The sequence below is a fragment of the Primulina huaijiensis genome, chromosome 8 (genome assembly GCF_012295235.1).
Source record: "Primulina huaijiensis isolate GDHJ02 chromosome 8, ASM1229523v2, whole genome shotgun sequence".
Classification (NCBI taxonomy): Eukaryota; Viridiplantae; Streptophyta; class Magnoliopsida; order Lamiales; family Gesneriaceae; genus Primulina; species Primulina huaijiensis.
In genome coordinates this window covers 7,231,172-7,247,264 of record NC_133313.1, presented here as the reverse complement: position 1 = coordinate 7,247,264, position 16,093 = coordinate 7,231,172, and the positions used below count along the sequence as shown (strand labels likewise).

Here is a 16,093-nt window from a genome sequence, read left to right as displayed (position 1 = left end):
ATTTTCTTTTTAATGAATTTTGTGAGTGCAAATTAGTGGATTAATGCCCCTGAGATCTTTTAATGTCCAACCAATTGCATTTTTATGTCTTCTAAGCATATCAACTAATTTACCTTCTTGATCACTTGCTAGTTTGGAAGAAATTACCACAGGATATGTTTCATCTTCTCCAAGAAATGCATACTTCAATTCTTCTGGCAAAGGTTTTAACTCCAATATTGGTGGTTCATCTTTGTTCTCAAATTTTGCCTCAAATTCTTTCTCTGATCCTGGTAACGAGTGATACCTGATAAAATCATCAAGACCAATTTCAATATTTTTTTAACAGTATCAATTGAACAAATATCTAATTGGTCACGAGTACTCCCTTCTTGAATTTTTTCTACCACAAGAGTTTCAATAAAATTTTCATTTTCACTTTCATCTCTTTTGTCATGTGGTTGCTTACAAAGATTAAAAACATTAAGCTCCAAGGTCATGTTACTAAATGACAACTTCATTATTTCATTCCTGCAATTTATAAGAGCATTAGAAGTCGCTAAAAATGGACGACCCAAAATTACAGGAATTGCATTACAAGCTTCGATAGGTTGAGTATCTAAAACTATGAAATCGACAGGATATACAAATGTATCAACTTGGACCAACACGTCTTCTACCATACCTCTTGGCACTTTAACATATGTATCGGCAAGTAAAAGTGTTACCGAAGTAGGTTTTAACTCACCTAGATTGAGTTCTTGATAAACTGAATATGGAAGTAAATTCACACTAGCTCCAAGATCAAGCAAGGCTTTTTTAATCTTTCGTTCTCCAATAATACATAAAATAGTAGGACAACCAGGGTCTTTGTATTTCAAATTATTATTATTTTGAATAATTTCACTTACTTGTTCAGCTAAAAATGATTTCTTTTTCACATTCAATTTTCTTTTCACGGTGCACAAGTCTTTCAAAAATTTGGCATATGATGGTACCTGCTTTATTGCATCTAATAAAGGAATATTAACTTTTACTTGTTTAAAAATATCATATATATCATAATTCAAATTTTATTTTTTTGTATTTTTCAATGCATGAGGGAATGGTGGTGGCACTATCTGTTGATCCTCTTTTTCGCAAGTTACGGGTTCCACTTCCTTACCCTTTGGAGTTGATTTATCATCATTTTCACAAGGTTCAAGAATGAATTTTTCCACTACCTTACCACTGCGAAGGGTAATAACAGATTTTACCTAATCCATCGGGTGAGTTCCAGAAGTTCCGATTTGTGAATGATGATCCTTGGGATTAGGCTATGGTTGTGAAGGAAACTTACCTTTTTCGTGAACATTAAGTGCATATGCAAATTTAGCAAGAGTATCTTTCAAATCTGTCATGGTTTGAGCAGTTTGAGTATTGATAGACTCTTGCTTTGCAATGAAAGAATTCAATATATCTTCCAAGTTCCTTTTAGGTGGAGGAACATAAGGTGCATAATTTTTAAAATTTTGTTGATTTTGGAAATGTGGTTGTGAAAATTGTGCAGCATTATCATTCCTCCAACTAAAATTTGGATGATTTCGCCAACCTGGATTGTAATTTTGAGAAAATGGTTCAAAATTTGGCCTTTTGAAATTGTTCAAAACATTAGCTTGTTCATGGAGACATTCTTTAAAAGAGGGCAAAGTGGGACAATCTTTTGTAGAATGATAACTTGTATCACAGATGTGACACGCAATTTCTTGAACAGATTTTAATTGACCATTCTTTTTCAATTCAAGTGCTTCAACTTTTCTTGCCAAAGAGGTAAATCTAACTTGCAGATCATGTTCATCTTTGAGGGTATACATACCTCCACCAGATGTGGGAGATTGAATCTTGTTTGATGGTTCGATTGTACCTATAGTGTCCCAATTTTGAGCATTTTCAGCTAATGAATCGAGATACTCAATTGCCTCATTTGGATCTTTATCTTCAAATGTTCCATTACACATAAATTCAACCATTTGCCTATCTTAGGTGTTAAGCCTTCCTAAAATTGAGAAACAACTCTCCAAATTTCAAAACCATGATGTAGACAAAGATTAAGCAATTCTTTATTTCTATCCCAATACTGATAAAAAGTTTCTCCTTGTTTTTGAGTGAAAGTGATGATTTGCCTTTTGAAAGAATTTGTTCTATGAGATGGAAAAAACTTTTTCAAAAATTGTTGTTGCAATTCATCCCAAGTTCGAATGGATCCCGATATAAGATTTTGTAGCCAAGTTTTAGCTTTATTTTTTAAAGAAAAAGGAAAGAGCGTAAGTCGAATGGTGTTCATGCTACAATTTAGATCATTATATGTGTTGCACACTTCTTCAAATTCTCGTAAATGCATGTATGGATTTTCAGAATCTAAGCCATGAAAGTTGGGTAAAAGTTGGATAATACCAGGCTTAAAATTGAAATGAGATTCATCAGGGGGAAAAACTAGACATGAAGGTGTACTAGTACGTGTAGGATTCATGTGATCTCTAAGTGTTCTTCGCCTATCATGATCATGTTGAGATTGAATTTCATCTTCATTTTCCTGGATGGGTTCTTGCGCCATGTTTTGTAAAAATAAAGGGTTATTTCGAATGAGTCGACCACTAAGTGTACGTGACCAAATAATGCTCATGCAAATGCAAAAGAAAAAGAAGAAAAACAAACAAAAACAATAAAAATTTCAAAGAAAGAAAATTAAATAGACTTGAAATTAAATTATACTTCCCCGGCAACGGCGCAAAAAACTTGTTGTGACTTTCATTGTTGCACTCCCAATAGCAGGTTGTCCGCAAGTAGTATAATTCGGTGTGTCCAATATCGTATCCACAGGGAAGCTACGGTAATTACAAGTCCACTACAATGTCTTTTTGTTTTTGTTTTTGTTTTTCTTTTAATTGTTTGAATATTTAATTGGTAATTTTTAATTGTTCAAATTTTTATTTAAGTAGTTGAGATTAGATGATCCACTCTTGATATTTTAATAAAGTTAACATTAATTAACATTATTGAAATCCACTTAATAAAATGGTTCCAATATATTAAATAATCATATTTATATTATGTTATATACTATTTTCTTATAAGTATAAAATATATATCAAAACTAATAAATGTTGTCAAGTATTTATTGCGCAATATATATTTGTAAACACTAAATCAAGGTTCCCACTTTAAATGGTTCGTAAAACCAAACTAACATTTAAATGGTACCAAGAAATTAATAATATGATATATTGATATATAATAAATCAAGGCATCCACTTTAAATGGTTGGTAAAACCAAACAAACATTTAAATGGTACCAAGAATTTAGTGTAACATATAGCAACAATAATTCAAAACTCCCACTTATAAGTAGGGTATAAAAATGATTAAAGAAATAAATAAAACATAAACAATAAATAATGATTAAATAATATAAAACATAGATTATTACCTTTTAATAACCTTATTATCATACCAAGAGCTTCACCTTTTCATCTCAACCTTGGGAAGTTAGCTACTCATTATTCAAAGTATAAAACTTTGAATATGAAATTAACATGCTAATTATTTTTAAATCATGAAATAAAGGAAAAATAAAGAGATAAATATTATGAACTCAAAGATTTATTCATAGAATGAGGGATATCTCAATTCATTACAATGCACCCCTATTTATAGCCAAATTTGAGGAGACAACCAAAAATAAAATATTATTTTTTACACATAAGTCTTCATTGGTGTTCCAAGAAATTATATTTTAATACACATCACTTTTGAAAATCTTCCCATCCAATTTTGCTTCTCCACATAAAATAAAACATGTGGATAATTGATGTGTTTGAATTGTGGTATTTTATTTTAACCATTTGACCAAGTAGTTTGAGAGATATGGTCAAAATACTAGAGCATGGTAAAACTGGCACTCCTTTGGTAACTTTGTTTGTTGCTTAATTTGATCCCAATTGTGAGAAGATTTTTATCTCATGCTTGTTATCAATATTGTAGATATTATCATCAACTTTCTACAGGTCCAAGAATCATCTTAATCACATTTGCAACGCCAAGTTTATTCTTGTTTTGTCAAACCTGTAAAAATAGTAAAAACTTATAATTACACAACAACTTATTTTTTATACAATTTATTATAAAACATATAATATTTAAACATTTAATAAAACAAAAACTATAAATTTATATTATAAAACATTTAATTAATGTAAAATTTTTATATTTATCAATAGTAGCCAGCTAGACATAAGAAACTACAAATCTCGGTTATGCTCTTAGGTACTGACCTTGATTGGATCGACCTTGACTCCATCTCTAGAAATAATGTGGCTTAAGAACGCCACTCTCTCGACCCAAAACTCGCACTTGCTAAACTTATCTAATAATTTTCTATCTTGCAGTATTTGTAGTGTCGTTCTTAAGTGCTGACTATGCTCTTCTTTGCTTCTCGAGTAAATCAGAATATCATTTATGAATACTATGACAAACTGATCTAGATACGGCTGAAATACATGATTCATGAGATCCATGAAGATCGCTAGCGCAATGGTCAACCCAAATGGCATCACCATAAACTCGTAGTGCCCATATCGAATTCTAAAAGCCGTCTTTTGAACATCGGACTCCTTCACCTTTAACTGATGGTATCCCGAACAAAGATCTATCTTCGAGAAAATTGATGCTCCTTCCAACTGATAAAATAAGTCTTTGATTCTAGGAAAGGGATACTTATTCTTGATGGTGACTCTGTTCAGCTCTCTATAGTCAATGCAGAGTCTCATACTTCCATGTTTTTTCATCACAAATAATAACGGTGCGCCCCATTGAGAACAACGAATAAAACCCTTGTCCAGAAACTCTTGAATTTGATCCTTCAACTCTTTCATTTCAGCGGGTGCTAGACGATAGGGCGCCTTAGAAATTAGCACAGTGCATGACATCAACTCAATAGAAAATTTCACCTCTCGGTTCGGTGGAATGCCAAAAAACATCCTTAAGAAAAACACTAGGAAAATCTCTGACCACCTCAACATCCTTTAGCTTCTGACTGACAGGAACAGGTGCTGAAGTAACACATGCTAGAAAAAGTTAGCAGACTCGCTTTATAAGTTTCCTCGCACATGTGCAGGAGATAATATGAGGCATTTGCTTGTTCTTTGTTGCCTCAAAGACATAAGATTTCCGATTAAGTGGTTGAATATATACTGACCTTTGCCAAAAATCTATTGAAGCACCATTCGAAGATAGTCAATCCATGCCAAGAATGATGTCAAATTCAGGCATCAGATGTACGATAAGGTCTGCCCGTACCACATCCTTTTGCAAGCAAAGCTCCATATTCTTCACAATGCTCGAAGTTACCATTTGATCAATAGAAGGAATAGAAACTTTAAAGCCCAATTCCAAATCTTCGGGTATAATCTTTAGTCTCTTGACGAACGTCTCAGATATAAATGAGTGTGTAGCTCCCGAATCCAACAACGCATAAGTAGTTACACCTAAAAAAATAAATATCCTTTTAGTGATTAAAGTCGTGTCTGGCTCTTCCTCAGCTTCCTTAGGTTGCATAACATAAGCTCTGCCAACAGTTGGTCCTTTTTTCTTTGGGCAATCAGCAGCTTTATGTCCTTCCTCCTTGCATATGAAGCATTTGAAAGGGGATCGGTTACGGTGACCGGAAGCGCAACGGAAGTTTAAAAATCAAATTTTTAAGTAAAAATTTCGGCCACCTCCATATCTTGGTGTAGCAAATACAAAAACAACAAAATGACATTCATAGTGTGTTAAGAAATGTACCTATCAATCTCAAAGATTGATGTATGGCTCCAACTAAGGTGTAAACACCTTAGCTCTTCAAAGGATGACTAATCTACAAGCTTCCAACCTTCAAAATTAGGCCCACCACTTGCTAGGTAAATCCCTTCTTGTTTTGCACTAGAAAAACAAGAAGATTTTTCAATGAGAAGAATATTTCTTCCTCAACACTTGAAGAAGAAAAATGAGAGAAAAACTTGGAGAGAAAAATTGAAAATTTCGGCCAAGGTGGAGAGTGGGAGGGAAGGAGTGTGTCTTAATTTTCTTGTCTTGGTTGTGAGAAAAGCAAAAACAAAAGTTGCATGCCATGCCTTGAAAACACAAAAAGTAGTCTCCCAACCTTTCACCTCCCATGCATGTATATTATATGGTTTTTAATCAAATTAAAAACCATGGACTAAATTTAATTATCTCAAACATATTTGAGACTAATTAAACATTACTTGAATTTACCCAAGTCCCACTAGTTAAATAATTATTTTAATTGAGCTCTACAAGACTCAATATGATTTAATTAATCCAACACTTGAATTAATTTAATTATTTGGACTCTACTAGGTCCACTAGTGTTTAATTAATTCAACACTTGAATTAATTTAATTTAGTCCATAATAATGTTTATGAAAATCACAATTTTCAAATACATTATTTACTTGGCCAAATTTTAATTTAGGAACACTTCCATAAATTAAAATTTACATTTCTCTCATAGAAGTCATACTTCCATTTTCTTTACGCTTATAAACTCATTTATAAGCCGTTCAACACATTGAACTATTTTACTTCTCATCGGGATCTAGAAAGCTAGTACTTGTGTGGCCCTCAATGGTTCATTGATACAACTAGCCGCGGGTTCACATCTCCATGTGATTCGGACTAAACATGTCCTTATTCGAGCATACCCCAATTGCTCCATTCTTACTTATCAACTCCTTGATAATAAGAACGTCAGAACTCAAGTCTGATAGTACCCAACCAATCATGTTAAACGTCTAGCAGCATCGCTTACATGATTCCCTAGGTATCAAATGATAGTGCCTGCAAGAACCATTCAATTATGGTTAGCGTACAGTACGGTCCCTTCATCTCATATATCCCGACCGATTCGACAACCATTGGTTTATCGAGAGTTGTCAATGAATCGATACTATGTGTCATGTCGTAGTTGCATCGATGGTGTAATCTATGAAACCCCTTTCATAATTACCACCATACTCTGATCAGAGATTTCAAACTACATATACATGAAAAACACATAGGATATCCATACCCGTAGGTAAGCGGTGAATCCCCGACTACAATGCATCGACTCCTATATGTTTCGACAGAACACCCAACCTTGCCACCTGATGACCCCATGAGAGTCGGTAAACAAGTCAAAGTGTAATTCTAGCACATAGAGTCTCAATGTTGTCCCGGGTCATAAGGACTAATGGTGTACAACCATAAACTAGGACTTTTCCACTCGATAAGTGAGAACCACTTGGAAAGTCCTTTAATGGAGGGTTGTTCAGTGCACTCTACCAGGAGCACCTATCTGCATGCTCGGACATCACAATGTCCCCTACCAATGAAACATGGTACTCACATCGCAGATACTAGTCTCAAGCTCGAGCGGCCTATATCCTTCTTAGCGGCGGCTGAATCGACTAGGAACCGTTTAGAATATACAGTATTCCAAATATGAGTTTCATGATACTCATCATATGAGCATCTCATATTCTTTCTACTATTTGTATATTCAAGGGCTTTATCTATGCAACTAGCATGGGTATACAGATAAAGATGTGCCAAAACAATAATTTCAAATATTATTAAAATAAAGATTGCTTATACATAGAGTTTCATTGTGAACACTCGGCCAACACTTGGCTCGACGTGCACCTACTCTAACAATTTCCCACTTGCACTAGAGCCAACTACCCATATACTTCAAACCAATTGATTCGCGATGCATCTCGAATAATGGTTCAGGTAAAGGCTTAGCTAGTGGATCAGCAACATTATCTGCGGAGCCGACTTAGTCGATAGACACTTCTCTTTCCACAATCTCTCCGAGGATGTGGTACTTTCTCAATACTTGTTTGGATTTCTGATGAGACCTTGGCTCCTTTGCCTGAGCTATGGCTCCCGTGTTTCACAAAACACCGGGATAGGAGCAACTCCATTAGGAATGACGTCCAACGCTTGGACGAAATTCCTTATCCAAACAGCCTCCTTTGCTGCATCCGATGCAACAATGTATTCGGCCTCAGTGGTGGAATCCGCAGTACTGTCTCGCTTGGAACTCTTCCAAGAGACAGCAGCACCAATGAGCATGAATACGAACCTAGAGGTTGACTTTGAGTCATCGATATCGCTTTGGAAGCTAGAGTCGGTATAGCCTTCCAATTTCAGTTCTCCACCCCATAGACCAATAGCAACTTACTGGTCCTTCTCAATTACTTGAGGATGTCTTTCACAGTTTTCAAGTGTGGAAGACCAGGGTTCGATTGATATCTATACACTACACTTAGTGCTAAAACCACGTCAGGACGTGTAGATATCATCCCATACATGATGCTACCAATCGCAGATGCATAAGGAATGCTCGTCATCGCCGCTATCTCTGCATCAGTCTTGGGAGACATAGACATGGATAGGGACACGCCATGACACATTGGTAGATGTCCTCTCTAGGACTCATCCATCGAGAACCGCTTCACGATGGTATCATGTATGTGGACTGGGTGATACCAAGCAATCTTCTTGAACTATCTCTATAGATCTGTATTCCCAATACAAAAGATGCTTCACCCAAGTCCTGCATCGAGAACTTACTCGCTAACCATATCTTAGTTGATTGCAACATTCCTACATCATTCCCAATGAGTAGAATGTCATCAACATAAAGCACAAGGAATGTCACCACACTCCCACTGACCTTCTTATACACACAGGGTTCCTCAGGATTCTTAGTAAAACCAAACTCTTTGATTGTATTATCGAATATGAGGTTCCAACTCCTAGATGCCTGCTTTAGACCATAAATAGATCTCTGAAGTTTGCATACCATATGCTCACTTCCGATAGATGTAAACCTTTCAGGTTGAGACATGTAAATCACTTTCTTAAAATCCCTATTAAGAAAGACTGTCTTGACATCCATCTGCCATATCTCATGGTCATACCATGCAGCCATGGCTAGCAATATCCTTATAGACTTGAACATTGCAATTGGAGAAAAGGTTTCCTCAAAGTCAACTCCTTGTCTTTGAGTATATCCTTTTGCCACCAATCGCTCCTTGAAGGTCAATACCTTCCCATCCGCCCCAAGTCCCTATGGGAACCGTTCCCTCAGGTGGATCCATAAGATCCCACACTTGGTTCGAATGCATGGAATTCATCTCAGATTCCATTGCTTCAAGCCACTTGGATGAATCGGCATCAGATAACGCTTCCTTGAAGGTCCTTGGATCACATCCATGAATAGGCTCATCATGGCCCTCTTCAAGAAGCAGACCATACCTCATAGGTGGTCTCGAGACTCTCTCGTATCTTCTAGGAGCTTGTATCTCCTCTCTTGGCTCTTCGGGTGTGGGTTCTACAATTGTGGGTGTCTCTCGAACCTCTTCGAGTTCTATCATCTCCCCTTTTCTATCCAATAGAAATTCCTTTTCCAAAAAGGTTGCATTCTTAGAAACAAACACCTTTGTTTCTTGGGGATGATAGAAACAATATCCAACTTAATTCCTTGGATATCCCACAAAGTTACATAAAATGGATCAACAATCCAATTTTATCTCCCACTACCTGCTTCACATAAGCAGGGCCCCCATATTCTAAGACAAGAATATTTGGGAGACTTACCCATCCATATCTCATATGGTGTCTGCCTTTAAATGGACATTTAGTGGAATATCTTTCAATTTTAAGTTATAGAGATCGTCTTCAAGTTCACCAGTACCAATCAAACATTCATTCTTGTAAATATTGCAAACACCTTTGCCAAATAAACAAGAATATCCATCTTTATCAACATAGAAATGGAAACAATGTTTTCTTACCAAATCAGGTACAAACAAAACATCTCTTAAAAATAACTTAAAATCATTGTTCAACAATAAGTAAACATCTCTTAAGGTCTTGGCAGCAACTCTTGCTCCATTGCCCATTCTCAAGAAGGTCTCACCTTCCTTGAGCCTCCTACTTCTTCCCATCACCTGCAACTCATTACAGAGATGTGAGCCACAGCCGGTATCTAATACCCAAGAAGTAGAGTTAATTGAAATGTTTACTTCGATAAAGAACATACCATTTCCAGAACCCTTCTGGGCAAGATATTCCCAGCAGTTACGCCTCCAATGTCCAGGCTTCTTGCAGTGATGACATTCATCAGCAGTCTTGTCAGCCTTAACTGGTGTGGCTGCCACAACGGGATTCGGAGATTGCCTCATCAAGGGCACGTTCTTCTTGGGACGTTGGAAAGAACGCTTCTTTCCCTTCCCATGTGGATCAATCTTCGTACCAGATGAAGAACCCACATAAAGAACCAGCTTCTCTTTCTTGATGGTGGACTCAAAGGTCACAAGCATGTTCACCAACTCCTCAAGGGTCGGCTCCATCTTGTTCATATTGAAATTCACCACAAAAGGATCAAACGAGCTAGGCAGTGACAAGAGTAACACGTCAGTGGTCAACTCCAAAGGCAACATCAAATCCATGCCAACGAGCTTGTCCACGAGCCCAATCACTTTTAGGCCATGCTCATGGACCGAGGCCCCATCTCGCATGCGTAAAGTGATTAGCTCCTTGACGGTAGCATGCCGAAGAGGCCGTGTTTGCTCTCCAAAGAGCTCCTTGAGATGCAAATGAATGTCAGCAGCACTCTTTGCATCCTCAAAACGCCTCTGTAGCTCATCATTCATAGAAGTCAGCATATAACACCTGGCTTTCAAGTCATGGTCACACCATTCCTTGTAAGTCTGCAATTCCTCAGGAGTGCAGTCAGTCGGAGCCTCAACAGGGGGCGACTCAGTAAGTGTATATGCTATCCTTTCCGAATTCAAGACGATTTTTAGGTTTCTTAGCCAAGTGAGGTAATTAGGTCCGGTTAACATGTGTTTGTCGAGTATTGCAGATATCGGATTGCGAATCGAAGACATTGTCAATTTGTACTGAAAAGTGAAAACAGATAAATGTTGATGACTATTTCAAAATATTTAGTAAGATATAAAGTATGGACTTTTACTTTATAAATATTCGCTCCCACTGTTTTGACATCTTTCACTACCCTCTAGTGAAAACGGGAAACTCCTTTCCTCAGTAGGTACGTAAGGTCCAACTAGCGAATTATGATCCCGAATAATATCAGCCAATCACAATTCCTAAAAGGTAGTTTCCAATTGCATCTCCATGCAACCCTCTACGTAAACTTTTGTCTCACGTTTGATTAGGACCCAATAATATGACGTCGTTCATCTTCACGTGTCAAGCCTAACCCATCGATATTGAACCTTAATGGACGGTCGCCATGAGTTCCCTCAATAATATGAGCCGAAATCATGGGAGTTCCACGTAGTTCACATCACCATGTCAATGGATGTCACAGCTTTCCGGCACCCAAGGCCCCCCCAATAATATGAGCCGAGCCCCGAGCACGGGTAGCGTTCATCATGCACCCATTGTCGATGGAAGACATGGAAATTATAAACAAATTTATAATTCCCCTTTTCGGGCTTGATATTAATTTTGAATCTTATTCAAAATGAGGGTTTTTAATTTTGAAAGGTCTCATCATTAATTTTATTTAAAAGCTCGCCATGTTTGATCGTATGTTTGCCGGATTCATGCAACTTTGTTATTATCATAATAATAACGCACATACTCATTATTTATAACATATCATGCATATATTATAAACAGTAAACAAAATAAGGATGATCAATCGCCCCAACACTAATGGCCCGTGTGAGCTAAACACGGGCCTAGGTCCAATCCTAGGGAAATGCACGGGATGCAAATGCAACTATTACATTAGCTTCCAATATTTACATGTCTTCGATCTTCATAATCATCATGGCCACCATCTTCCAATCTTGATCATCCACTATACTAATATTTACAAATAAATATCCATGGCAAATAGGGATACATCTCATGGGGTGGGAACGGGCCATAAACCAAGCCCACTTTATAAATTTGATAATTATTACAATCATTCAACACAAAATATCCTAGCATACACCTAGCAAATTGGGCTTGGGCTTTTGATCATCCTTCATGCATAATATCACATATCATACACCATCAATTAATTATCACAATAATTAATTGATCCAATATTATATATCTTGATCCAATCACTAACCGCCACGATTATAAACTAAATTAACAAAGTATACAAACACCTTTGTCTACTTTCAAATTAATTTATTTATAACCGAATTTCTTGTAAATCACCATTTACTATAAATAATTAAAGTCCAACTTAAATTATTTATTTCATGAGAAAATATTTGCAACTTTTGTAAATTTAAACTTAAGGGCCCAAAAATTCATTTTTCACCAAAAACATTTTGGCCCATTTAAAATTTCACAAATGTGTTAGCCATCCAATGGCCCAACAACTCAAGGCCCATGACACTTTGATATTTCAAAACACCTTTTGAAAACCCTAGTCGTCATCGCCGTCGCCGGAGCTCCGTCGCCGGATTCCGGCAACAAAAAAATTTTTTTTTTTTTTTTATTAAAAATAGGGGCTGTTCGGGCAGCCCTTCGGGCTGCCCTTGCTGCCCGAAATGGGCAGCACTTCGGGCAGCCCGAGCTGCCCGAAATGGGCAGCAACTTGCTGTCCAAAAACCCCCCGAAACCGGCCTTGATTCGATGCAAAATTTTATCTCATGCGGTTAGAAATGAACCTCAACATAATATTATGTATTTACTACACCAAAATCGTAACCATAGCTCGGATACCACTTGAAAGGGGATCGGTTACGGTGACCGGAAGCGCAACGGAAGTTTAAAAATCAAATTTTTATGTAAAAATTTCGGCCACCTCCATATCTTGGTGTAGCAAATACAAAAACAACAAAATGTCATACATAGTGTGTTTAGAAAAATTATACCTATCAACCTCTTGAGGTTGATGAATGGCACCAACCAAGTTGTAAACAACTTGGCTCTTGAGTGGATGAAGATCTACAAGCTTCCTCCTCCTTCAAAAATTAGGCCCACCACTTGCTAGGTAAATCCCTTCTTGTTTTGCACTAGAAAAACAAGAAGATTTTTCAATGAGAAGAATATTTCTTCCTCAACACTTGAAGAAGAAAAATGAGAGAAAAACTTGGAGAGAAGTGTGTGTAATTTTCGGCCAAGGTGTGTCTAATGGGGGGAAGGGAGACTTGTCTTGGACATGCAAAAAGTTGAAAGCAAAAGTTGCATGCCATGCCTTGAAAACACAAAAAGTAGTCTCCCAACCTTTCACCTCCCATGCATGTATATTATATGGTTTTTAATCAAATTAAAAACCATGGACTAAATTTAATTATCTCAAACATATTTGAGACTAATTAAACATTACTTGAATTTACCCAAGTCCCACTAGTTAAATAATTATTTTAATTGAGCTCTACAAGACTCAATATGATTTAATTAATCCAACACTTGAATTAATTTAATTATTTGGACTCTACTAGGTCCACTAGTGTTTAATTAATTCAACACTTGAATTAATTTAATTTAGTCCATAATAATGTTTATGAAAATCACAATTTTCAAATACATTATTCACTTGGCCAAATTTTAATTTAGGAACACTTCCATAAATTAAAATTTACATTTCTCTCATAGAAGTCATACTTCCATTTTCTTTACGCTTATAAACTCATTTATAAGCCGTTCAACACATTGAACTATTTTACTTCTCATCGGGATCTAGAAAGCTAGTACTTGTGTGGCCCTCAATGGTTCATTGATACAACTAGCCGCGGGTTCACATCTCCATGTGATTCGGACTAAACATGTCCTTATTCGAGCATACCCCAATTGCTCCATTCTTACTTATCAACTCCTTGATAATAAGAACGTCAGAACTCAAGTCTGATAGTACCCAACCAATCATGTTAAACGCCTAGCAGCATCGCTTACATGATTCCCTAGGTATCAAATGATAGTGCCTGCAAGAACCATTCAATTATGGTTAGCGTACAGTACGGTCCCTTCAACTCATATATCCCGACCGATTCGACAACCATTGGTTTATCGAGAGTTGTCAATGAATCGATACTATGTGTCATGTCGTAGTTGCATCGATGGTGTAATCTATGAAACCCCTTTCATAATTACCACCATACTCTGATCAGAGATTTCAAACTACATATACATGAAAAACACATAGGATATCCATACCCGTAGGTAAGCGGTGAATCCCCGACTACAATGCATCGACTCCTATATGTTTCGACAGAACACCCAACCTTGCCACCTGATGACCCCATGAGAGTCGGTAAACAAGTCAAAGTGTAATTCTAGCACATAGAGTCTCAATGTTGTCCCGGGTCATAAGGACTAATGGTGTACAACCATAAACTAGGACTTTTCCACTCGATAAGTGAGAACCACTTGGAAAGTCCTTTAATGGAGGGTTGTTCAGTGCACTCTACCAGGAGCACCTATCTGCATGCTCGGACATCACAATGTCCCCTACCAATGAAACATGGTACTCACATCGCAGATACTAGTCTCAAGCTCGAGCGGCCTATATCCTTCTTAGCGGCGGCTGAATCGACTAGGAACCGTTTAGAATATACAGTATTCCAAATATGAGTTTCATGATACTCATCATATGAGCATCTCATATTCTTTCTACTATTTGTATATTCAAGGGCTTTATCTATGCAACTAGCATGGGTATACAGATAAAGATGTGCCAAAACAATAATTTCAAATATTATTAAAATAAAGATTGCTTATACATAGAGTTTCATTGTGAACACTCGGCCAACACTTGGCTCGACGTGCACCTACTCTAACAGCATTTGTATGTTCCCCACATGCACTTGCCAAAGTGTAGGCGATTGTATTCTTTGCATAGTGGGCTCTTTTCAGGTTTTGTTGCCCCAGTTTTTTCCATTGTCCTTGGGGTTTTTGCTATCTTTGAGCTTTAGGAGGTCCCATAAATTGTCTCTTATTTGGCTGAGAATTATGCTGGTGCTGCTGCTTCTTGCGGTGTATCTCAAAATCAATATCTTTCAGGGCTTGCTCAGCTTGGAAAGCACAAGCAGTGACAGTTGCATATTTCGTCGGTTGCATCAACATCACATCCCGGCGTATAGTGGGTCAGAGACCGTCCATGAAGTGCCTCATTTTCTCAGCAGCGTCCCTGGCAACAAGGGGCACAAAGTGACAACCCCTATCAAATTTCCTAACGAACTCGGCCACAATTGTGTCTCCCTGATAGAGACACACGAACTCTCTCTTCAAGCGCCCTCGGTCGTCAGCAGTAAAATACTTCTTGTAGAAAATGTTCTTAAATTGCATCCAAGTGAAAGTGGCCAGATTAACTCCAAGTTCAGTTCTTTTCCACCAAATACAAGCATCATCTCGCAGCATGCAAGTAGCACATCTAACTCGGTTAGCATCTCCCATATTCAGATGACGGAAATGCACCTCAAGAGATCGGATACAACCCTCAGCAGCAAATGGGTCGATGGTGCCAGAAAACTCCTTCAGACACAGCCTTCGAAACTGATCATACATATCGTATTGTGGCCTCGGAGCCTGCTGCTCAAATAAACGTGTCATGCTCTCTAGTACATGAGTAACAACATCCCCATTAGGAGGTGGGGGTGCATTCCTTGACGATCCTCATTAGTCTCAGCTTGCCTATCGATACTAAATGCGCGTCTAAAAGGCATTATATCTCCACATTTTCAGAATTCTAAACGTAACCAACATGCGTTTAAATCTAAGCTTCTAACCATGCAGCGTATAAAAATCCCTTTTTGAGCAAATTTAAACATAAATGTCATTTAAGTTCAAAAAGAATTTAAACATGTAACTTAAACATATAAATCAAGTAAACATGCGTGTACCATTATAAAAATTATTTTAAAGTAATTAAAATTACAGACTTGAGGCTGGACGAATGAGCTTTCCGGAACTGGCGGTGGCACAACCCTTTGCCAGAACATTGCTCTGATACCAACTGAAACGTTTACTACTCATTTTTCCTTAAAATATACTAGAAAATTTTTTTCTTATCTATCTTTGGCCAAAATGTCCATATATATATATA

At 37.2% G+C, this 16,093-nt stretch overlaps 1 protein-coding gene across 1 annotated transcript in view; it reads right to left on the bottom strand.

The window, feature by feature from the left end:
• Positions 1–15,555, bottom strand: part of LOC140982042 (uncharacterized) — a 33,911-nt gene extending 18,356 nt beyond the window's left edge. The window contains exon 1 of the mRNA XM_073448458.1: positions 15,144–15,555. Within this exon, the coding sequence (XP_073304559.1) occupies positions 15,144–15,555 (412 nt within the window). The remainder of the gene's footprint in view (positions 1–15,143) is intronic.
• Between the last annotated feature and the right edge of the window lie 538 nt (positions 15,556–16,093).